This window comes from Vombatus ursinus, unplaced genomic scaffold (genome assembly GCF_900497805.2).
Source record: "Vombatus ursinus unplaced genomic scaffold, bare-nosed wombat genome assembly UNPS02011334.1, whole genome shotgun sequence".
Lineage (NCBI taxonomy): Eukaryota > Metazoa > Chordata > Mammalia > Diprotodontia > Vombatidae > Vombatus > Vombatus ursinus.
The window spans coordinates 3,705,939-3,732,183 of NW_020951112.1; the positions used below are offsets into that span (position 1 = coordinate 3,705,939).

Here is a 26,245-nt window from a genome sequence, read left to right on the forward strand (position 1 = left end):
CTTCAAAAACTAAACAATTTATATTATATCTTAGAGGCAATAGGGAGCCATTTGGATTGAATATGAAATGACATAGATCTGTGCATAAAGAACATCATCTTGGCAGTAGTGTGTAGGATAGCCTGGAGTGAGGAAACACGTAAGGCAGATAGACCAATTAGGAGGTCATTGTAATAATCTAGGGAGAAGGGATGAAGGCTTGAAACAGGACCGTAGCTAGACAGAAGGGGTCAGAGAGATGGAACTTGAATGAAATGATCTTGGTTTGAATCCCGGCAGTGCCACTTGATGTGTATGTGACCTTGTGTAAGTCATTTGATTTGGTCCAGATAACTTTGAAGGTTTCTTCTAGCTGTGATTATATTATCTCCTTTTTACCAATGAGGAAACCCAAGCCCGAGAGAAAAGATAAATTGTTTGCCCAAAGTCACACATCTAGTCAGTGAAAGAGCTAGGACCAAAACCTTGGTCTTGCTCATTGTCCAAAGCATGCTTTTTGTCCTGCACCATGCATATAATGGAAAATCAAGTATGCCTGTCACTGATATACTTTATGTTAATGTAGGAGAATATTCGATGAGTCCCCTGTCACTGATTTATTTTATGTTAGTAGATAGGCAAACAAAACAAAGCTACAGCTATTTGATGACCCTTGAAAATTAAAAAGATCTCAAACGGTGACCAATGACACAGGAAGGACATAAAACCATGCTTTATCCAGGCACCTGCACCTCGGCCCAATCCAGCATTCAACAAGCATTTATTAAACACTATTCTCAGTCACTGAATAGATGCTAAGGATATAAAGATAAACACAACAGTCCCTGCCCTCAAAGAGCTTGCATTCTATCAAGAGAACATCTGCACATACAAAATAAATACAAGGCTGTGGTGGGCGGCAGGCTCTATCATCTGTAGAATGAGGAAAAGGTAGTAAGTTGTGCTTGAAATGAGTTTAGAAAACTAGGAATTCTAAGACCAGGCGTGAATACAGCGTACATTACACCTCAGAGAGTCAGAGTGGCTGGGAGAAGTCACTGATCTGATTGCCTGAACACCGTTGGAAGACAAATATTGACTCTCCTTTCTACCTCTATCCTCACCTCTATCTTCATCCTCATCTCCATCTTCACCTTCGTCCCCATCCCCATCCCCATCGTCATGTTGAAGGAGTCTCCTCAGCATCCTTATGGGCCAGAGCTCGAGCCAGGAGCGCTGGCAGCATCTACACGGGCAAGGAAGGACGGTTCTTGTCCTCACACAGTTAAATCGCCTCCCAAGGAGACTGGAAAAAGGCTCCCTGCCCCTGAATCCCAAGATTATACCCTCTTCCCTTTCCCACCTTCCTTCCTTCTTTTCCTTCTCTCTTCCAGTTCCCCTCCCCCCTCCCCGATTCCGGACAGACCTGGCTGGGAGACACCTGCCCCTGGCTACACAATGCCTTGCTCCCCCGGCAGCCTTCTGGACTCAGCTCTAGGAAAGCAAAGCAATGTCCCCTCCGTCTCAACCTGTTCCCGGTGCGAGAGAATTAGAGCCACCTACTTCTCCCCGCCCTCCTTACCCAGCTTCCCGCCTCCCCCAAATCCCTCCCTGCCCCACCCCAGATCCCCGCCCCCACCACAACCCCCCACCCCCCTTCCCTCCCTGCTGCACGCGCAGCGCCTCATCTCCCCCAACCTTCCTTAAGCAAAGCAGGGGCCCCGGCTGCAATCCGGCCACCACCGCCAGCCTCACCAGCATCACCAGCATAAGCAGCAGCAGCAGCAGCAGCAGCAGCAAACAGCAGCAGCAGCATCACCAGCAGCAGCCCCGCTTCCATACAGCTGCATCCCCAGCCCAGGCCGCCGCCGCCGCCGGGCAGCGTGCAAGCAAGCGAGAGAGCTCGGCTGGGGAACCCTTAGGAGCAGGGAGGAGCAGCGCAGGGCTGTCGGAGCTCCTGAGAGCTCGGAGCTGTCCAGCAACCTCCGATGCTAGCTCTGGTCTCCCAGCAACGGGCCTGGGGCGGCATTCCTGCCTCCTTCCCTGGTCATTCGCTCTTTGCTCTCTCCCGGCGCCAGCAAAGACTCTCTGGCTCTCGCTTCCTTCTCGCTTCCTCACTGCCCACCTCTCCCTGATCCTTACCTTTCTCCCCGCCCCCACCTCTAAAAAGCAACCTGTCCCCCTACCACCCCACAGGAAAAGAAAAAAGGCCCCAGGGTTTTAGGCAGGGAGTGGTGGTTCTCCCTCCTCTGAGCTAGCACAGCCCCCTCCTCAGAGATGGTTGAATTCCCCTCAGTAAAAGCTGCGCCCTGAAGAGGAAGAGGAGGAAGAGGAGGAGGAGGAGAAGGTAGAGAGGTGCTGGTGGCTTTCCCGTCTGGCTGCAGGAATCTCTCCTTGACTGAAGCTTGCTCCTTATTTTTAGGGTGGGGTGGGGAGGGGCGCTGGATTTTTTTGGGGGGAGGGGAGGGGCGGGAAGTAGGAGCATAAGGTGGGGAAAGGACTCCCCCCCCACCTTTCCCGGTGCGGGTGTGAGTGATTATGGGCAAGGACCAGGAGCTACTGGAAGCGGCTCGAACTGGAAATGTGGCTCTGGTGGAGAAACTCCTGTCTGGGAGGAAAGGAGGGATCCTAGGCAGTGGTGCCGGGGCTCTGCCACTCTCCAGCCTACTAAGGTAAGGACGTGCCCCCTTCCCTCCCCTTCTCCCCCAACTCCCCCAACCTCACCCAACGTTATGCCGTGGGATAAATGATCATCCTTTCTGTTGCTCCTTGTGCTCAGTAGCTTCCAGAGTGTTTTCTTAAAACAGGATGTGTTCGGATGGGAGGAGGGGAGATCTATGTTTGTCTTCCAGGTAAATGTATCTCTTAGATTCTCGGAGAAATTTTAAATGTTCCTCTCATCAGCGCATCGGTTGCTACTCCCCCCCTCCCCGGGATGCAGTGTGCAGAAGTCCTGCATCTTTATGGCATCGCTGGATAAGAATTAGGGTGCTTTTCTTGGGTATTTCCATAAATCGTGCTTATTATAGTTGCTGTTTCTAGCCTAGGCTCCCCCCTCTCATTCCCTCCCAGTTAAATGAAATTGCACTTCCTTGGCAAAAGCCTCAGTCCGGAGCTGCTCTCCCCACTTGCAGGAGGCATGAGCTGGGCTCTGGGTCACGTTTCCACAAAAGGAAGAAAGTGAACCTTCGCAGGAGATGTCACTGGTCCTGAGAGTGCGTGAAACTTAATGGAGCAGGCTAGGCATCCAGGAGGCTTTGCCTTTTCTGGACACAGTGAGTGCAACTCAGTTATCATAAATATCCATCCGACTGAAAGAATCCGGGTTGGGAGGAGAAGATCAAAGGCAGGAGATTGTAGGGGCGTTTAATGTAGAGTTGTTTCAGGCAACAGATATTCTTCCATTACTTCTGGAAAAGAACGTGAAGGTCTGGATGCAACTAGAGACAGGACGTATAATTTAGAAATGATGGACCCAATAAGAGTTGAGCTAGTGGGCAAATGTATTTATGGTGAAGAGGCTGATCGGACTCAAAGCCAGGAAAATACTGACTACTGGGTCAGAGTCAAGGAAGCATGAGGAGGCATGGTGCCTGCAGAGTATGGAATTACGGAGTCAGAAGACCTGGGTTCAAATCCCAAGTCTGTCACTTGCTACCTGGGTGACCTTGAGAAAGGGAAGGGAATAAGCATGGATATAGCACCCAGAACATTCAAGGCACTGTGATTTACAAATATTTGATCCTCACAGCAACCCTTCGAGGTTGATGCTGTTGTCCTCATTTTCTGCTTGAGGATACTGAGGTTCAAAGAGGTTAAGTGACTTGCCCATTGTCACACAGCAAATATCTAAGTCTGGATCTGAGCTTAGGTCTTCCTGACTCCAGGCCCAGTACTCCATCCACTGAGCCATGTGGTTACCCTTACACAAGTCATTAAAGGAGGCTGGGCCCTTGCTTTCTCATCTGGAAAACACAGGGCTTGGATTACCTGGCCTTTAGGGCCCCTTCCATGTCTCGATCTAAGGTAGATATATGTGGCATTCCATAAGCTAACAATCTATTCTTTTAAAGGCCCCAGCTACTTGATTTATTCTGAACACATGCATATATGTATGTATATATATTTATGTGTGTATACACACATATATACATATATGTATACACACATATATACATATGTATGTGTACACACATGTGTTGTTTGTGTGCATGTGTATATACACATATGTATATGTCTCTCTCTTTCTCTCTCTCTCTCTCTCTCTCTATATATATATATATACATATACACATATATTTGCCACCCCAACTATGTTATAGGTATTGAACTTCATTTAGAAGAAAAGTATGTTCTTAGAACTTCTTTGCTGGTTCTCAGCAGGTGCTTGATACAAACTTCTTGGCTAGTCTTAGCTAAAGTTTACTTCTGTCATAGTGGTCAGTGAAGATAACTTTCTAATTGCTTGCATGTGGGAGAAAAATGAAAATGCTTTTCTCTGTGTATTATTTCTCACTAGAAAGCAGAGGCAGGATGGCATAGTATAAAGAGTACTGTGTTTGGAATCAGGAAGACCAGGGTTCAGATCTGAGCTCTGACACTCACTAGCTGTGTGACCTTGGGCAAATCACTGAACCTCTCTGAGCTTCCAGCAACTGTGGAAGATTTATCTGCTGAGTGATAGGTTGTGTTCTTCATTGGTGTGGATTGTTTCCTACACTAATGAAATCATAGGTCTCACCAGAATAAAATAAGTTGCCAAAGGTAGTGCCTTACCTCTGAGATTACTGTCAGTTTATAGTCTGTATCTTATTTGTATGGTTCTTTATGTGTTGTCTCCTTCATTAGACTGCAAGTTCCTTGAGGGTAGAAACTGTCTTTTGCCTTTCTTTGTATCCCTAGTACTTAGCACAGCACCTAGCACGCGGTAGGCACTAGAAAAATTACTCTTGACTTGAATGATTAAAAAAATTGAATAGACATAGCAAAACAAAAAAGGGGGGGAGAGGGAGAAGTGACCCTATTTCTTTGTGACAATAAGAATTAATTAATGAATTAATTAGAAATGAATTAATTTGAAATGAATCAATTAGAATTCAGCATATGGAATAATCACTGGGTATTTCCATATAGTTTTGCAAAAAACTGGTGGTTCCTGGACATCCTTGTAAATGACACAATTTCACTGTCAAGTACAAGTTGGAGGGTCATAAATATCTCACGTATCTCTATCTTGTTACAGGTCCAATGAATGTTTTTAGGCAGGCATATACTTCTACTTGGCTAGGCATAATAGTGGCTTGCATATATGAGCCTGATCAGAGGAAAAAACAACCCTCTCATCTGAGCTTACATGCAGTAATAGACAGGACCATGGCTGTGGATTGTGATAATAGCTGATTCCCAGAACAAGGGTAAGGGTAAAGAGGGGACAATGACAAAGAAAGACCTGATTAATGTTTTGCTTCCAGTAGGAATTTAATTTTACTGTGATGAGTGATGCTTTACAGTAGCCATATTTATAATAACTCTTTTTTGTTGTTTTAAAAATGTTTTATGGATACTCTTTTAAAATTTGCCATTAATTTCCAATACTCCCCCCAACTCCCCAATTTTCCTTGTAACAAAGTGCATTTAAATAAGACAAATCAATCCATTCACTGTGCCTACCTCATTCCATACCTGTAGTGTCCCTGCCACAGGGTGAGAGATAGGGTTCATCCTTAGCCCTCTGGAGATCTGATTAGTTATTGCATTTATCTGAATTTTTCTCTTTACATTATTGTGGCCAGTGTGTATGGGGTTCTCTTGGCTTTTCTTACTTTTTTTTTTTTACTTCACTCTAGATCACTTCAAGCACTTCTCATATTTCTCTAAATAAAAGACATAATCTGAATTCTTTTCTTTTGCACTGCTGAGGTCATGGTGTATACTATTTTCATGGTTCTGCTTACTTAACTGCATCAATGCGAGACATCTTCATGAATTTCCTTGAGTTCCTTACTTTTGGCTTTTTCCATATCATCTTATACTATCCTATTACATCGGTGTGCTATAATCTGCTCAGTTTTTCTCCCAGTCAATAAGCACTATCTTTGTTTCAAGTTTTTGCTGCTATGAATTTGGTGCCATCTGTGGAACCTGGCTCTCTGCCTTGGATATCCTTGGGGTATATAGGTCATGATTTTTTAAAACAATTGAAAATATCCTTTCCTCAATTTTACTGTTTTGAAAAAAGGAAGGGCTGGAGGAGGGGGTTGGATTAGATATCCTTTAATGTTTCCCCTAGTTTTCAATTCATGATGCTAAGGATGGTCAATTTTTGAAATAAGCACACCCAGGCCTTGGTGATCATTACATACTAAATGCAAGGCAAATTTGGAAAATAAAATAGACTGTTTGACTTGAAAAGAATTTCTTTGGTTTGGAAAAGTATGGTTTTGTCATAAGTTGCAGGCTTTTTTTTTATTCCTCAAAAAACAAAAACAAAAACAAAAACACAAAACACAGACAAACCAGTTATAGAGAAAAGCTCCTAGAAGGAATTGTGAAAACAAAATTCCTCTCCTCCTTAGTTCTTTCTGATTTTGATTTTGATGTCTTCTATACAAACTTTGATGCTGTGCCCTTGAGAAAACTCACTGTGGAAAGGCAGGCTTGGAGGTAGGTGTTCCTGGGAACAATATGAAAACTCAAAAATGGCACGTAATTCTCATCATTCTATTATCACTTTAACAAATGGCTCACTTTCAGAGGAATTTAGTTATAGGGTAATGGAAAATTGGCTCATTTTTTCTGATGAATCAAATTTAATTACTCATGAAATGTAATTTGCACAAGACTTTGAAGTTTGTGTGTCTCAGCATAAATTATCAGATAGATGAGGCCTTTCATTTGTGGGCTGGGTCATGTATGTGTCATGATAAAAATGACACTAGATTGGGCACCTGGAGACCTGGGTTCTAACCTCTTCTTTACTACCTCATGCTAGGCACTTCCCTCAGTGGATCTCAATTTCTTCCTCTGTAAAATGAGCGGCAGCTAGGTGGCACAGTGGATAGAGCACCAGCCCTGGAGTCAGGAGGACCTGAGTTCAAATCCGGTCTCAGACCAAGCACTTGACACTTACTAGCTGTGTGACCCTGGTCAAGTCACTTAACCCCAATTACGGAAAAAAACAAACAAAAAAACTCTAGATCTGTGCTCCTAAGTTATAAATGAGAGGCAGCATGGGGAGAGTAGAAAACACTTGGACCCAGAGTCATCAGAGACCTAAATTTGAGTTCTACCTTTGGTATTTGATAACTCGGTAACCTCAGGCAAGTCATTTCACCTCTTAAGTTTTCTTATGTGTCAAACAATATTCCAATTACCTGCTCTATAGAGTTGCCGGGAGGAAAGTACTTCAACATCCTTAAATCCATATACGGAAGCAGCTTGGTGTAGTAAGTATAGTGTTGGACTTGGCATCAGTAAGATTTGGGTTTGAATATTGCCTCAGATACTTATTAGCTGTTTGAACCGTGGGCAAATTACTTAACCTCTCTGTGCCTCAGTTTCCTCATCTGAAATGTAAGGATTGAGCTTAGAACCATAGCTTCAGATCTGGAAGGAACCATGAAGGCCACCCTCTTCATTTTACTGATGAGGATACTGAGGCCTAGGGAGTTGGACCAGGACCACTAAGAGTTAGAACTGCACGGCTAGTGCTTGAAGTAGAATCTGATTTTAGGTTTTCCCGATTCCAAATCCAGTGTCCTACCCTTTATACCAAACTGCCTCTTGTTATACATCTTGTTTCTTTTTATCAGATGACCTCTAAATGGATAAACCCTCTGAGCAGCTGAGGCAATTTGAGTTATTATTATTCATTCCAAATACTCCAATGGATCTGTGAGCTCATTGATTTGGATATTCTCTTCAGTGATGCAGATTGCAACTCGTCCTTGGCTGCCTATTCTGCCTGACTCTCATCCATGTCCTTCCATAACTTCTCCATAGGGTCCATCCAAGGTGCTGGAAATTCACTTAGATTTCTCCTGCCACTTCAAGGGTGGTATTCGTGGCACCTTGCCAAGTGTGGAGCATTTGTGCTGTCCATCTATTTTCCCCTACTCCTTATCCATGTGTTGACCTGCCCCTTTTTATTCATACACTTCCCTGATGTGATCCTTCTCTCTGGTTCTTCAAAGTCCCTCATTGGGTGTATATGTATGCATGTATTTTTGAGCATATTTTAAAATTTAGTTTAATTTTTAAAATAACAATATATTTTCTCCCTCCCACCTCCCCTCTGCCTCCTCTCCCAAAGAAAAACAAAACTCTTAACAAATAGGCATACTCAAATAAAACAAATTCCCCTATTGGTTATATTCCTTGGTTATATGTTGTACTCCTGCCCACCATGTCCTTCTCCATGGCCCTTTGTACGATTCTCATTTTTAATTGCTTGGAGATATTATTCAATCACAAATAAGTTAAATTAGGGACCCATTCTTAAGTGACCTTATAACTTCATCTTTATTGCTGGCTATTCATTTCATTTTTCTTTGCTTCTTCAATTTATTTTGGCTAAATACCATCTTTCCCTTGTTGCTAATTCCCTTGGGTTTCTTGGAAAAGCTAGCCAATGTAGGACTTTCCCAAAGATACCGTTGATTACCTTGTACCAGTTAAAGTGTGCAAGAGCCATATGACTGGGAGCTGAAGTATGTGTCTGCGACAGTGCATTTTCCAAACTGGGGTTTGAGAAGCCTAGAGCTATTACACAACTGTAGCGATAGTGTCTGAGGAAGTAGGTCAGCAGAGGTTGTGGTCATTTAATTACCCAAGTGAGTTCAGTCTCAGCACAGTAACATAGAACAGACCTGGGAGCTTATACTCAGTCGAAGTCATTCCAGATTTCAGGAAAAACACCTGGCTCTCCATTTCTGAAGAATCTAATTACTAAGGATGTGGCCCTGGGAATTAAATATCTGCTTCATGTAATGGGAATGAATTTCAGTCTGGGAAGCCGATTGTGGAATCTTTGAGTCTTACCAGTAGAAGGGACCCAAGAGGCCATCTAGCCCAACTCAATCTCTGATATATCCCTTCTTCAGTAAGCACTATGGGAGGTCATCCAGCTTCTACTTGGCTACTTCCAGTGATAAGAATCTTTCAAGGACCTAGGCCATTTTAGATAACTTTTTTAAAAGTAGATTTTTATTGCTATTTTTTATTTTTATGTTAGTTAGAGTTCACCCTGTAACCTTTGCCCTCCCTCGTCCCAGAGACTCATCCTTTCAATAAAAAAAATTTTTTTTTAAAAACGAGAAAGAGGGAGAACAGAAAAAAATCCAAAAAAATCAACTGACACATTGAAAGAATTTGCTAATATATGAAATGTTCCATAACCTTGGACCCCCATCTCTGCAAAGAAATGGGGAGATATAATCTTATTCTCTTCTTTGGGGCCAAGTTTGTTCTTCATAATTTCCAAGCATCCAGTTTCAATTGTTTGTTGGTTATTCTTACCATATGTATTACTATAGTCACTATGTATATTGACTCTGCTCTGTAATTTTTAACATTTCATGTTTCTTTCCTACATTGAACCAAACTCTGTCTTGCTATAATTGAGGGCAATGGGAGGGGCAACATAGGAAAGTCGAAAAGGCACTGGATTAGAAGAAAACCCAGCTGGCCACTGTACTACCCATGTGACCTTGGGCAATTGAATCAATGAACCAATCAACCAAAATGCTTATGCTATATGTGTGTGTTTGTATGTATGTGTGTATATACATACACACATTTGTAGCATAAGCATGTTTGTAATATTCAAAATGTTTCATAGCATCGAACCCCCATCTCTGCAAAGGAATAGGGAGATACATCTTCTCATATCTGTTCTTTGGGGCCAAGTTTGCTTTTTATAATTTCTCTGCATCCAATTTTCCAAGAAATATTTATTAAGCATCTTTGGCATTTTTGGGGATACAAAGACAAATAAATGAAACAATCCCTGCCCTCTGGAGTGCTTATATTCTATTTGGAGGTTGGAGGGAGTGATATGAGTACACATACACATACATACATACATACATACATACATACATACATACATACATATGTACGTACACACACACAACAAGTAAAGGTAATTTGTTGGGGGACAGTCCAAGTAGCCAGGGAAGGGAAATCTCATGTAGAAGATGGTACTTGAGCTGAGTTCTGAAGGAATTTAGGGATTCTAAGAGGAGTGGAGTGAGTGTGGAATTATGTGTAATATGGAGCATATTCCAAGCATAGGGATCACCTGAGGCAAAGGTGCAGAGATGAGAGATGGAATCTTGGGTATGAGGAACAGTAAGAAGGCTGGAGTAGAGTGCAGGAAGGTGAATCTTGCATGATAAAACTAGAAAGGGAGGCTGGGGTCAACGGTTCCAGTTTCCTCATCTGTCAAATGAGCTGGAGAAGGAATTGGCAAGCCACTCCAGTATCTTTGCCAAGAAAACTCCAAATGGGGTCATGAAGAATCAGACACGACTGAAATGACTGAACAACAAGGCTTGGGGTCAGGTTGTGAAAAGCTTGAAATGCCAAACAGAGGAGTAAGTCCTGACCTTTCTGGGTCTCAGTTTCCTTGACTGTAAAATGAAGGAGTTGAACATGATGACCCATATGCTTCCTTCTAGTCCTTAGTCCATGATCTAATTAGCTCATGAGGCAGCTACTTGGCAAAGTAGATGGAATGTTGGACTTATAGTCAAGAATATATTTTTGAATGCTACCTAAGGCATTCCATGTGTGGCCCAGGGCAAGTCCCTTCTCCTTCCTTGACCTCTGTTCTCTCATTTGTAAAATGGAGGCGATAAAAGAACCTACCTCATAGGGTTATGAGGATTACATAAAATAACATATGCAAAGTGCTTTGTAAACCTTAAAGTACTATATAAATGTTAACCATTATCATTATTGTTATTCCAGTTATGATGAGAAGGCAGCATTGTATAGTGTGGCCTTCTAGGTCGTTGGGTGTGGCCTTTTGACTGAGTTCAAGTTTTATAGAACAAACCCTTTTATTAAGAGTATTTGTTCTGTGAAGTTTGGATTCAGTCAAAGGGCTGAAGGACCTAGAGGGCCACATGTGGCCTCGAGGCCACAGGTTCTCTCCACCTGGTGCAGTGGATAGAGAGCCAGCCTTGAAAGTAGGACTTGCCTCTGACGCATCCTGACTGTAACCCTGGGCAGATCACTGAACCTCCCAGTGCTCCCAGGCCATTCCCCAAGACTGTAAATTGCAGAGAAGGTGCAGACCTGCATTGGTAGAGAGAATTTCCTCACCTAAGAGTTTCTCATACCAAGGAAATCACAGGTCTAATAACTCTTTCTACACTCATAGATTGTAATTCTTCTTCCTCCCCAATTCCTAACTCCAGGTGCAACACAGAATCAATATGATGTTCTAGCAACTAGTTCTTTGAATATCTGAAGACAACTTTCATGTCTTCCCTAAGGCTTTTTTCTCTCTCAAGCCTACATATCTGTTTTCTTAAGTTGTTCTTTATGTGATAGAGTTGCTACAGCATTCACCATGCTGGTCAGCCTCCTCTGCATGTGCTCCAATTTATCAGTGCCCCCCTTAAAATATATTGCCCAGAACTCTCCTGAATTCTTGTGATAGTCTTTGGCCTGTGCTGGAATATGCTTGTTCTGGATTCTCTTGTTCTATTAAATATTCTCAAGACTCCCCAATCTTTATGGAACCTTCCTTCCGTCCTTATTCTCATACAATTACTGTCCCATTTTTATCTCTCTGTCCAATTACAAATTTCTTGAAGTTGTCTATTGACTCCAATTACTTACACTCCTTTGTCAGTGCTATATAAATTATCTTTTGCTCCCCAAATAGCTAATGATCCCTGTAAAATGGAAAAAAGTTTCAAGCTCCCCCTCAATGGATGTCTCTAAGCAGAGGTTGGAGACTACCTGTGCAGTGTATCATTGTAGGGATTCCTTCCCTAGTTATGGGTTGGACTGGATAGTTACTGAGAGTCCTCTTAACACTTAATTCTGTAGATTTGTGAAAGGTCACCAATGACCTCTTAATTGTCAGATCCAACAGCCTTGTACTTCTTGACCTCTCTGTAGCAAAGGATGCGATGAGCTTCTCCTTCTGTCAGCATACTCTTCCTCACTTGGGAAATTTCTATCATTCCTTGATGCCTCTATAATAAAATATATCACTTAAATTTTTGGTGTTTAAAGCTGATTGAAATCAGACCCCAACTCACTTTTATAACCTTGTCATGTGTTATTCACCTCAAGAACTCTATGACAACCAAATTATTCCTTATACCTTCTACTCCAAGTCCTATTTCTGTGCCTTCACCATCAGCTATTCATTATGGCTAGAATACATTCTCTTCATTTTTGCCTCTTGGAATCCCTTGGACTTCTTCAGGACTCATAACATCTGACACCTTCTCCATAAGATCTTTCTTATTTTCTCAGTTGCTAGCCCCTCCCCAATCCTCTATATTTGTTTTTTTTATCTATTATGCATATACTTGTATATGTAATATTGTGCCCTTGAATTAGAATGTAAGCTCCTTGAAGGCAGCCAGTGTTTCACTTTTGTCCTTGTCTCCATGGTACGCTATAGGCTATCACAAATTCTCATTGACTGAGTGATTCAGTTATCATGATTTCTTGGTTCATCTCCTATGTTTGTGATCAGTCTTACTCTTTCTCCTTTGCTTTTTCTTCATTCTTTTCTTGACCCTTTGTTGCCTAAGGTTCTGTCATTGGCCCTTTTCTCTTTCTACTTTCTCATCCTTGGCTGTCCCATTCTTCCCCATAGTTGCAGCTATCATTTCTATGCAGAAGACTCCTAACTCTGTGCTTCTAGCCTTGACTTCCCTTAGCTCCACACCTGGATCCCTAATTTCCTATAGGATATTTTGATCTAGATGCCTAGTGGTACGTCATGCTGAGCATGTCTATACTGATCCAAGGGAGAGAACACTGGCTTGGGAGTCAGAAGGGTCTGGGTTTAAAACTTGGTGCTGTCATCAACTAGAAAGCTAGCCTAGCATAGTGGAAAGAGCATTGTAGATTGTTAAGTTGTTGGTGCTGGTCCTTCATTCTTGAAGAGCACCAGTGACATCAAGAGGGTGATGTATTGACTCGTAAGTGAATTTGGATTTAAGGGAGGCAGTGCTGTGCAAAGTTATTAGCCTCACTTTTTCCTCTGGAGTCATCGGAGTCCAGTGGCAAGACATAGGTCAGGACTACTGGCGATGACTCTGGATGCAGTGGGAGACCTTGGCTTTTTTAAGCTAAGGTCTTTCCTAGGTCTCAGTTTGTCTGAAGAATTGAGGCAAAAGATGGCCTAGTTTGCCTTCACCAAAGAATCTATCTGGGAGGGGAAGATACTCAGAGTTTCAGAGCATTGTAGAACCAATATCTGGAAAACCTGTGTTCAAATCCTTCCTCAGATACACACTAGCTTTTGGATCCTCAGCCTCAGTTTACTCATCTGCAAAAGTGGAATAATAATATCTCTAGCACTTATTTGATGTGGTTGTTGTGATACTTAAGTGAGATAATGCATGTAAAATGCTTTGAAAATCTTAAAAGTGTTTAATAAATGTCAGTTGCTGTCTATATCTCCTTGGGAAAGTCATTTAACTTCTCTGTTGGGTGTCAGTTTCCCGTCGTTTTTGAAATGACATCTGTCATTTCTTCCTCTAGATCCTATTTCCCCCCCTTCTGACTTCCTTACTTTTTCCTGTCAGAAACACCATTCTTCTTCATGTTTCTCATGTTCATAACCTTGGCTGTAGCTTATATTCATCTTTCTAGCCCCTCATATCTGTTCAGTTGACAAGTCCTATTGATTCTAACTCCTCCCCACTCTCCCCCCCCATTGAGAAGGCAAACAATTTGATATAGATTATTTTTTATAATAATCACATTGCAAAAGAAAACATACACCAAAAAAAAACCCTCAAGAAAAATAAAGTAATAAAAAGTATGCTTCAATCTGTATTCAGACACCATCAGTTCTTTCTCTGGGATGGGTAGCTTTTTCATCATAAGTCCTTTCAAGTTGTCTTGGATCATCGTATTGCTAAGAATAGCTAAGTCATTCACAGTTGATCATCTTACAAAATTGTTGTTACTTTGTACATAGTACATTTCACTTTGCATCAGCTCATATAAGTCTTTCCAGGCTTTTCTGAGAGCATCCTGCTCATCATTTCTTATAGCACAATAATATTCCATCATAATAACATACCACAATTTGTTCAGCCATTCCCCAATTGATGGGTATTCCCTTAATTCCAATTCTTTGCCATCAGAAAACAGCTGCTATAGATATTTTTGTACATATAGGTCATTTTCCTTTTTGCTTTTTAAAAGTTCTTTTGGCACGCAGACCTAGTAGTGGTATTGCTACGTCAAAGGGTATTCATGGTTTTTATAGCCCTTTGGACATAGTTCCAAATTGTTCCACAGCATGATTGAGTCAGGTCACAACTCCACCAGCAGTGCATTAACATCTCATTTTTCCTATATCCCCTCCAACATTTGTCATTTTCCTTTTCTGTCCTATTAGCCAATCTAATTGGTATGAGGTAGTACTTCAGAATTGTTTTAAATTTGCATTTATCTAATCAATACTGAGTTAGAGTATTTTTTCATATGACTCTAGATAGCTTTGATTGCTTCATCTGATAACTGTTCATATCTTTTGATCATTTATCAATTGGGGAATGGCTCTTATTTTTTATAAATTTGACTCAGTTCTCTACATATGGGAGAAATGAGGTCTTTATCAGAGAAATATGCTTCAAATTTTTTTTCACAGTTACTATTGCTAACTGTATTTCTCTCCACCCTATTTTCCTCCTGTTTGTTCTATTCTCTCTCTCCTTTTACCTTGTCCCTCCTCAAAAGTGTTTTGTTTCTGACTACCCCTTCCCCCAATCTGCCCTCCCTTCTATCACCCCTCCCCCTTCTGTTGTCCCCTTCCCCTCCTACTTCCCTGTAGGGTAAGATAGATTTCTATACTCAATTGAGTATATATGTTATTCCATCTTTGAGCCAATTCTAATGAGATTAAGGTTCACTCACTCCCTCTCACCTCTCCCTTCTCGCCTCTACTGTAAAAGCTTTTTCTTGCCTCTTTTATGTGAGTTAATTTACCCCATTCTTTCCCTTTCCCTTTCTCCCAGTACATTCCTCTCACCCCATAATTTAATTTTTTTTAGCTATCATCCCTTCATATTCAACTCACAGCTGTGCCCTCTGTCAACATATACTCCTTCTAACTGCTCTGATAATGAGAAAGTTCTTATGAGTTAGAAGTATCATCTTCCCATACAGGAATACAAGCAGTTTACCCTTATTAAATCCCTTATGCCTTCCCTTTCCTGTTTATCTTTTTATGCTTCTCTTGAGTTTTGTATTTGAAAGTCAACATTTCTATTCAGCTGTGGTCTTTTCATCAAGAATGCTTGAAAGTCCTCTATCTCACTGAATTTCCATTTTCCCCCTGAAGGATTATACTCAGTTTTGCTGGGTAGTGCTTCTTGGTTGTCATCCTAGCTCCTTTGCCCTCTAGAATATCATATTCCAAGCTCTCTGATTCTTTAATGCAGAAGCTGCTAAATCCTGTGTGACTATGGCTCCACAATACTTGAATTGTTTCTTTCTGACTGCTTGTAATATTTCATCCTTGACCTGAGAACTCTGGACTTTGGCTATAATATTCCTGGGAGTTTTCATTTTGGGATCTCGTTCAGGAGATGATTTTCTCAATTTCTATTTTACCTTCTGGTTCTAGAATATCAGGGCAGTTTTCCTTGATAATTTCTTGAAAGATGATGCCTACACTTTTTTTTATTATGGCTTTTAGGTAGTCCAATACTTTTTAAATGATCTCTTGTGGATCTATTTTCCAGGTTAATCGCTTTTCCAGTGAGCTATTTCACATTGTCTTCTATTTTTTCATTCTTTTGGTGTTGTTTCATTGTTTCTTGATTTCTCAAAAAATCATTAGCTTCTATTTGCTCAATTCTAATTTTTAAGGAATTATTTTCTTCAGTGGGCTTTTGTATATCCTTTTCCATTTGGCCATTTCTACTTTTTAAGGAGTTTTTTTCTTCAGTGATTTCTGTACTTCTTTTTCCATTTGGCTAATTCTGCTTTTTAAGGCATTCTTCTCCTCATTGGTTTTTTGGACATCTTTTATCATTTGGCCTATTCTGTTTTTTAAGGTGTTATTTTCTTCAGTATTTTTTTTTGTGTCCCCTTTAACAAGTTGTTGACTTGTTTTTCATGATTTTTTTGCATCACTCTCATTTCTCTTCCCACTTTTTCCTCTACCTCCTTTTCTTGATTTTCAAAATCCTTTTTGGGCTCTTCCATGGCCTGAGACCAATTCATATTTTTTCTTAGAGGCTTTGGATGTAGGAGCTTTGACTTTGTCATCTTCTTCTGAGCATGTGTTTTGATCTTCCTTGTCAACATAGGAGCTTTCTATGGTCAGAATTTTTTTCTGTTGTTTGCTCATTTTCTTTCTTTTTTCATTTGCTCATGTTTGCTCATAGTACTTGAATTTTAATTCTTTGTTAAAGTAGGGCTCAGCTTCCAGGGTGTAGGATGCACTGTCCCAAGCTTTAGGGGTTTTGTGCAGCTGTTTTCAGAGACACCTCTAGGGACCTGTAAGTATTCAGTTCTTCCAAGGTGGTATGATCTAAGGAGAGGTGTTTACTACTCTTCCTGGTCTGTGCTCTGATCTGTGAGTGACCATAAGCACTCTTTTGTGCCCTGGAACTGTGAGGAGGGTCCCAGCTCCACTGTAGTCACAAGTTCTGGTGTACTAGTGCTCCTCCTTGCCCTGGGATTGCCACGCAGGACTGATATGAGCATGGGCAAAGCATCAGAGTCCTGCCTCAGTGCAAGCAAAGAGACCCCTGTAATCTCCTTCTGACCAATTGTTTGACTCTCTACCCATCTGTGGGCTAAAAGCTCTGGAAATAGCTGTTGCCACTGATGATTAAGTGGCTCCCACGGCCTGCTCCTGGGTTGCTGGTGCTTTATCTACACTGGCACTGCTAGCTCTAGACTGTGCTCCACTCTTACCCAGGTACAATAGACCATTCCTGCTGACCTTCTAAGTTGTCTTTGGCTGGAAAATTATTTCACCCCATCCTTTTGCGGGTTCTGCTGCTCCAGGAATTATTTTATGGCATTATTTAATGGTGTTTGGAGATGTTTTGGAGAGCGCTCAGGCAAGTTGTGGCCTTTTTTCTATCATCTTGGCCCAGCCCTCCGAGATATGAGCTCTGAAAGACAAATTGGATGATGAAGTGCATTCCAGGCATTGAAATATTTATGGGGATTACTGAGGTCTGGAAAAGAAATGATGATTTTAGGGAAGAACTAGTATTCTAGTCTGGCAAGAAGGGAAATTTGAAGACAGATTATGGTAGACATTAAATGCCAAGGGGAAGAGTTTGCATTTTATGCTTGGGGCAATAAAGAGCCACTGAAGATTTTGGGGAAGGGGAGCAACATTCTTCGATCTGTAACCTTAGGGAGATGATTTTGGCACATGTATAAAGGATGGACTAGAGAGGGGGACAGGCTGGACTCCAGTTAGGAATTGATCACACACTAAATTTTGAGGGCCTGAGTAGGTAAGAATGCATGATACTGTGCAGAGGTAAAATCGCCAGAATTTAGCAACTTAGTGGATACAAGGTTGTGAGAAGAGGGAAGAATCTAGGATGGCTCTGAGGTTGTGGACCTGGGTGACTGCAAAGATGGTGATGTCCTGAACAGAAAAAGGGATGTCTGGAGGAGGGGAGGGTGTTTTTTGGGGGAAGTCAATGAGTTCCATTTTCAGCATGTTGAGTTTGAAAGCCAACAGAAAATGTAAGGGGAGATGTTCAGTAAAATGTGGATATGACTCAAAAATTCAGAGCTAGAAATATAGATTTTGGATTTAGGTGCCTAGCACAGCACCTGGCAAATACAAGTCACTTAATAAATACTTGTTAATTGGTTAATTAGAGAAGAGTAGTGACTCTATGAGAGAACATTGTGAATAGTGATATACAGAGAAACCATACTCCTTTGGAGTCAGGGCATCTGGATTAAAAAAACTAACAGGACAAATTCACATTGACCACACCCATAGACTAAAACATGAACAACGTTTTCCATGACAGCATTGGAGCTAGTGGTTTGAGGTAGTCAGCTGTCTGAGAGTCATGGAAAGCTTGACTTTTCCCTGGAGAACTCTCTAATATAGATCATATGACTACCAGGGTGAGCATGAGTTCAGCAGTACCTGATCCTTATTATTGAACCAGATCAGGTAAATGGGCATTAACCTCATATGGGTCCTCAGAGTCTAGAAAAGATCATAAAATGGGCTCTGCAAAACAACCAAACAAAAAACTAGAAAAGATCTAGAAAAGATCGCAAAATTCTAGACTTGAAGTCTAGAAAACCTGGGTTCAGATGCCATCTCAGACATTTACTAGCTCTATGACCCACAGGAGTTTTTTAGCCTCATTGGGCCTCAAGTTCTCGTCTGTAAAATGTTAAGACTGAGCTCCTCCTAAAAATCTATGATTCTGGAAATCAGTGATCATTAAATGATTTCATTTAGAATAAATTAAGGAGATACAAGACTCCAGCTCCCTCTTTCTTTTACAGATTTGAGGGGCTCTCACTGGCTAATGTGTTTTTCCCTCTTTTCTAGTCTTTGCTTTAGAGGCTGATTTTCTGGGTAGGGGAAGGAGAAAGATATGCTGGGAAATGAAGATGATGTCAAAACAAAATATGTCTTCTTCCCACCTTCCCAGAAAGCCAAAAAAAGAGAAACAAAAATGTTCAGCAAAATTACTTAGCATGTTGCTGAATTGCGCAGTCATAGTCCCCCACCTTTGCAAAAAAACTGAAGGTGGGGGGAGGGGAGGTTCTTCTTACAGCTTTTGTTTCTCATACCCAAGCTTGGTCATTAACATTTCCCAGAATTCACTTTCAATTGTCTGGTTGTCTCCTTGATTCCTTAAAGAGGATCCAATAGTCATGCCATCATATTCATAAATTCTTTACAAACTTTCAGTAAGTCCAAATTGTATTCTTCTGAGTCAAGAGATTTGAACTCATTTAAGCAAGCTAAGTGCTCTTCTCCTTGTTCTCTTTATTTTGGGCTTCAATCATCTCTCCACCATGTTCGTCCTCCTCTTTCTGGTTTGAAGATTATTCTTCTTGGTAGAGGAAATGAAAGGATCTATTTACTAGGGATTAAATCGCTCTGCTTAGTTTCTGTTATCTGCCAACACTGCCATCTGCCCTCAAGAGCAGGTCTATTAGTTCTTTGTTCTGTTTGGTCTAGACATGTTTTTGAGCCTGTTTTGTTGTTCTTAACTTTTTTTTTTCACAGCTCTTATTTAATTTTGGACCTTAGACTTTCTGGCATCATCCTATCACTTTCAGGCCAGTCTTTAATATATATACATATATATATATATATATATATATGTATATATATACACACACACACACGTATATGCTATATACAGTCTTTAAGTTGTATATATATGTATGTGCTATATATATGTATATGCTATATATATATATGTATATGCTCTTGCTTGTATGGCACTTTTTCCATTTTTTGTACATTTTTCAATGCAAAGAGCTGTGATTTCCTTGATGTGGGTATCTCCTCCACTGATATCTATCAGAACTCTTTTACACATGGAGAGATACTTTTTGAAAGTTGCTATATCTATGTTTTCTTTCACAACATGACTAATACAGAAATATGTTTTGTATGATTGCACATGTACAACCTATAGCAAATTGCTTGCTCTCTCAGGGAGTGGGGAGGGAAGGGAGAAAGGAAGAGAATTTGGAACTCGACTCTTAAAAAAAAAGAATGTTAAGAATTGTTTTTATTTGTAATTGGGAAAATATTATTCACAGAAAAAAGAAAGTTGCTCTAACTGAAAAATTGATCAACCTTATGGCCAAGCTGGTGATGAATTCCCCCTCTGCCCTCCAGCTTTAATGCCTTCCGCCAAATAGCTTTCATTTCTTTAATATGGGTTTTGTATATTATTATGTACAAAACAAAAAGGAAGCAAGGTGGTACAGTGGATAGAATGCTGAAGCCAAAGATAGGAAGACCTGGGTTCCAATCCTGTCTCAGACACTTCCTAGCTGTGTAACCCTAGGCAAAGTCACCCAACTGCCCTCAGCTTCAGTTTCCTCACCTGCAAAATGATGATAAAAAATAGCATTTTTTTCTAAGGGCTGTTGGGAGGATTTGCAAACCTTAAAGCACTTCACAAGTGATATCATTATTATTCCCCTTCCCTTCCTTATTATTATTATTGTTGTTATTGTAAAAGAACCAATTGAATTTCTCCGTTAGAATGTAAGCCCTTGAGGACAAGGATGTTCTATTTTTGTCTGTGTCTCTAGTGCCTAGCACAGCACCTGGCATGTTGTTGTTGTTGTTTTTTAGTTGTTTTCAGTCATGTCTGATCCTCTGTGACCCCATTTGGAGTTTTCTTGGCACAGATACTGGAGTGGTTTTGCTATTTTCTTCTCCAGCTCATTTTACAGATGAGGAAACTGAGGCAAATAGGGTTAAGTGACTTGCCTAGGGTCACATAGCTAGTAAGTGTCTGAGGCTGGATTTACATAAGGCAGATAATAGTGTTTCTTCCTTAGTGTCCTTTCCACTGACAAAATCACATCAGTTTCTGATGTTGAATGCCTGCAACTTTGGTGACAAGAACTTTGTGTTCCTTGTCTTCAACAGTTTTGAAGATTCAGTTGCTAGCCTGAATCTTGACAGGGGGTGGCTTTCCTGGATAATGGCTAAGAGGGCTGGTCTGGAAGCACGACAGGTAGTCTGGGGTGGGGACTGCTGCCATTCTCAGGGTTCTTGGGCTGAAGGTGAGGGAGGGGAGGTGCCCATCAGCAGCAGTTGGTGCTGGGGGTTGGCAAAGAAGATGGACCTATTAGCTACAGGTCCTGGGTTGGAAGCAGAGCTGTTGATCTGGGAGAGGTGGGTTGGGGTATTGTTGTTCCTAGGCTCTTGAGTTTAAGTCCCAGGGCTGTCTCCCTTTCCTTCTAAGAGGAGGTGGGGATATTTTGACTCACTTGGCACAATCTACCCACTGTCTCTTCCTCAGTGCATCATACTGATACAGGTAGGCTGGCTCTCCTGCCCATGAGAATAAATTGCATTCCTATTGACAGAATTTTTGTTTTTGAGAGCCTCCCATCTGTCTTGAGCTACCATCCCAAGCCAGAGGCCCAAATCTATATTTTCTCTGAACTTTTTATTCTTATTACAGTATCTATTAAAAGTTCCCTTTAATCCATAAGGTTATATTGAACAGTCTTTGCATTCATATAATGTGATAAGAGACTTTGTTATTTTTTTTGAGTGGAATTTACATAGCACTCCCAAGAAGGCAGAGCTAGTTAGATGAGATGTTCCATGAATATTTGTTAAACTGTGTTGAACACAATTACAAAATGTCTGTCTCCCAAGACTCCCCTACTTCATGAGATATGATAATGAGAATTAGGATAGGATGCCATCTTGCCCATCTTAGGCAGCTAGGTGATGCAGTGGACAGAGCAGTAGGCCTTGGAGGAGTCTGAGCCAGGACTATGAGTTTCAATCCTGCCTTAGACACTTACTAGTTGTTTGATCTTGGGTAATTTATATGATCATAGAATGAATCACAGAAGCCATCAGCTTCCACCCCCTCGTCTTTACAGATGGAGAAATTGAGGAACGGAGAGATTGAATGACCTGCCCAGGGACACACAGTCAAGTGTCTGAAGTGGGCTTTGAACTCAGGTCTTCTGATCTACAAGGCCAGCACTTTGTCTACTACACCACCTGGACTCTGAGTCACTTAAGCTATTTCTCAGCCTTAGTTTCCCCATTTGTGAAACAGGTAGTTATAGTACAATGTTGTTGTGGGGCTCAAGTGAGAAGATGTGTAAAGTGGTTGGCAAATCTTCACAGGATCTATAAATATTAGCTATCAGTTAATTTACCGGAGCAATCTAGATGAGAGAGCTCCTGTGTAGTCACACTGATGGGTGGGGTGGGTGGGATGAAGGAAGTCATAGACGGTTCAGGCATGAGTTTGCTCTGGTTTGTGTGGTAGATACAGGTGAAAGGATACGAGGCAGCTTTAGAAAGGCCTGGTGGTTTCTTTCTTTACTTTTTGGGGAGATTTTAAACAATTACTCTATTTTGATTTTGTATTGCTTCATTTCCCAATATATCCTCCCAACTCATACCCAGAGAACCATTCTTTATATCAAAGAATGAAAAAAGAGGAAAAAAAGGGGGGAACAGTTTAGCAAAACTAAACAATTCATTAACCAAATCTGCTAGGGTATGTGATGTTCTGAACCCATGGTTCCCCACCTCCAGGAAGAAAGGAGGGAGGGGCCTTCTCATGACCCTTCCTCAGAAAGGCCTTGAGTTTTCATGGGTATTTAAACAATTCTGATTCATGGTTTCATAGGTCTGGAGCTGCAAAGATCCCTTGTGGTCATCTAGTCCTAAAACCAGGAAGTAAGAGACAGAGACGGGGTATGAATTCAGGCTTTCCATTTCTAAACTCCATTTTCTTTTTCCACTGAGCCACACTGATTCCTTGGGATCCGGGCTCTCACTACCAAGGAAACTCAGCCTTGGTTAAAAGCGATAAATCACAAAGAGAGCAGTAGCACTGCCTGGAAGCTTTATCTTGATAAAAATAGGCCAGTTCCAAATGGATTCCCTATTTTAGAATCTCACGATGTTTGGTGATTGCACCATTACATGCAGGGAGCTGCCAGGGCTTGAGTGAATGGTACCAGCTGTTCTAGGGGAAGAGAGGAGCGGCTGCTTTGGTAAGTCCTATCTCTTCCTCCAAGCTGCCAGGCTTTCTAGACCTACCACAAGGTGCTGGTAGGTTAGATGGAATTGGGGGACCATTAGGCCCTTTTCAGCTTGCCTGGGCTGATGAAAGATAAGCCTGGTCATGGCCCAGGATAAGTGACATCTCTCCCTCTACAAGAAAGCAAAGGAAAAACAAGAGTTTTCCATTTCACTGACTAAGCTAGCAGTAGACACAGCACCTTGGTACCCACCTACTCTGACCACCTCTGCTCTCCTGTGGTGAACCTCATGGCTCAATTCATCAGAGTACTGGAATCCAGGCTCCCTCCAAAGCACAGGCCACCCCCATCCAGCTAGTTCTTGCACACCCTCTTCCAGATATTAGCTCTTTCTCCTTGGAATTGCTTTGTGTCACATTAATTTTTGCTGTTGTTGTTCAATCGTGTCTGACTCCTCATGACCCCATTTGGGGTTTTCTTGGCAAAGACCCTGGAGAGGTTTGCCATTTTCTTTTCCAGCTCATTTTAAAGATGGGGAAACTGAGGCAAATAGGGTTAAGTGACTTGCCCAGGGTCACATGGCTAGTAAATGTCTGGGCCTGGATTTGAACTCAGGAAGATAAGTCTTTCTTATTTCAAGCCCAGTGCTCTATGCACTGCACCACCTAGCTGCCCCCATATATTCATATATTTGGTGTATTTCTCCCTGAAGAATATATATTTCCCTGAAGAATATAAGCTTTTTGAGGGCAGGGACTATTTAATTTATGTCTCTGTGTCCTTAAGGCCAGTGCCTAGTACACAGGGACAGGGACAGGAATTGGACCTGTTATCATACAGGTACAGTTTAGCCCCTCCTCTGTCACTTTTAGTCTTAGAGGACTACCTAGAGTACCGAAGGACTTTTTTACACAAAGTCACACAGTCATTGTATGTATGAAGCAGGACTTAAACTCGGTCTTCTTATCTTCAAGACTGTCTTCCTATCCAATATGGCATGCTGCCTCTAAATGCATGTAGTATGTACTTAATGAATACTCATTGACCAATTAGTTCATATATATGTATTTGTATTTATTTGCTTGTGTACATTATTTATTTGTCTCCTCTCTCCTCCCCCAGTAGAATGTAACCTCCTTGAGGGTAAGAACTGTTTTTGCTTTTGCTTTTTATCCTCACTACCTCTCACAATGTCTGGCACATAGTAGGCACTTAAATAAATTCTTACTGATTGATTCATTGGTTTACACTTTGTGTTACTTATATATGGGTTTCATCCACTCCAGGAGAATGTAAGCTTCTTGAAGGCAGGGATTGTTTCATTTTTGTCTCCTCATTGCCCAACAAAGTACTTGGCACCTAGAAAGCACTGAATACGTTTGTTGAGTTTAATTGAATTAAATGGACATACCAGAGGCCAGTGGTTCCCAACCTTTTTGAGTATGAGGACCCTTTGCTAACCTCAAAAAAAATGTCCAAGCACCATATTGTTGCTGTTCAGTCACTCAGTAGTGTCTGACTCTTTGTGACCCTGTAGACCATGGCATGCTAATATTGTCCATGGAGTTTTCTTGGGAAAGACACTGGAGGGGTTTGCCATTTCCTTCCTTGGTGGATTAAAGCAAACAAAGGTTAAGTGACTCGCCCAGGGTCACTAGTAAGTGTCTGAGGCTGGATTTGAACTTTGTAACTTCAGGTTCATGGCTCTATCCACTGAGCCACCTAGCTGCTTTCCACGCATCTTACCTGATAGTAATACCTGTTGATTGAGGAAATATCCAGTGACAAAAAGCTGCTATGATCCAGGAATGCTTCAAAGTGAATTGGTGTTTTATTAATCGTAAGAGTCTCTATATGCATTTGAAAAATAGTAATACATATATGTGTGAGGCATTCATTCAGGATACAGAAGGCACAGTGTGTTTGCTTATTTACTAGACTGAGTCATTGCTGAATTGTACTGGAGCTAAATAAAGAAAGGATGACAGTGCTTGAAGTATATTGGAAGACCTCGTGTAACAATTCCACAGCTCCCCCACAGGCCCATGGTCCATAAGTTGGGAAGCACTGCTCCAAGCCTGTTGGTTGAGCACTGGGCTTAGAGTCAGAAGGACTCGATTTCAAATCTGGCCTTAGACAGTTACTAGCCGTGTGACCCTGGGCAAGTCACTTCTCCCTGTTTGCCTTAGTTTCCTCATCTCTACCAAGTATCTCTACCAAGAAAACCCCAAAGGGGGTCACAGGGAGTTGGATATGGCTGAAAATGACTGAACAACAACAAATATCTTTTTGGTACGTGGTTGTTTACATGTCGCCTCCTCCTTTAGACTGTGGGGTCCTGGAGAGGAAGGACTGTTTTTTGCTTTTCTTTTTTATTTCTATCACTTAGTACAGAGCCCAGCACATAGTAGGCACTTAATAAATGTTTACTGATTTGTCTCATTGACTTGATTTTTTAGAAGTACGTATTATTCTTGGCATTACCCATTTTGCCTTGTGGGCCTATGTCCCCTTTTCAACCTCCTTCTGCTCTTGTCTATAATTTTTTCAGAGTTTCCTTGACACTCTTCTTTCTTCGCCTCCTTTTTTCTCATCATCATCACTGCCTCCCCTACCTCTCCCCCACCAAGTCCTCCCCATCCCCAGAAGCCGTTCCTTATGACAAATACATTAGTTGAGCAAAATGAATCCATATGTTGTCGGTCTGAAAGTTATGCTTCATTCTACGTCTCTATCCATCACCTCTCTGCCAAGACACGAGAAGCATTGTATAATGGATTAATGCATGTCCGTTGTTTGCATCCTGAACGAGCCTTAATGTGATTTCAAAGTTCAGTCTGGTCAGTTTCAATGATCCACTTTATATGTTAAGGAACAATAACACTGTCATTTTAGAAATGCTCATGAATTTTCTGATAACAGCCATTCTGTTCTAGACCTTTCTCATGTATGCTGTAAGGGGTGAGGGCATATTCAACTTCACTTTAGTGCAGCATAGTTCAGTGGAAAGAACAGTAAGTGGACCTGGGCTCAAATCTCAGTTTTGCTACTACCTGTGCACCCTTGGACAAATCTCTTTTTTTCTTTTGGGGCTCAGTTTCTTCATCTGTCAAATGAGATGGCTGGGTTAGAGACCCTATAAGATCTCTTCTGGATCTAAATCTGTGAGCATTGGGAAAACATGCAACAGATATCTATGAATAAGATTGGGTAATGAAAATTTGGAAACATTTGAAGTAAAATTTTTTACTTGAATTTTATATTAATTCCTTCCATTCTCCTTCCTTCCTTCCTTCCTTCCTTCCTTCCTTCCTTCCTTCCTTCC

At 41.4% G+C, this 26,245-nt stretch overlaps 1 protein-coding gene across 6 annotated transcripts in view; it reads left to right on the forward strand.

Moving 5' to 3' along the window:
* Positions 1-2,517: 2,517 nt before the first annotated feature.
* Positions 2,518-26,245, forward strand: part of ANKS1B (ankyrin repeat and sterile alpha motif domain containing 1B) — a 1,327,097-nt gene continuing 1,303,369 nt past the window's right edge. For all 6 annotated transcript variants that reach the window (XM_027855805.1, XM_027855806.1, XM_027855807.1 and 3 more), the window contains exon 1: positions 2,518-2,651. In XM_027855805.1, coding sequence (XP_027711606.1) covers positions 2,518-2,651 — 134 coding nt within the window. The remainder of the gene's footprint in view (positions 2,652-26,245) is intronic.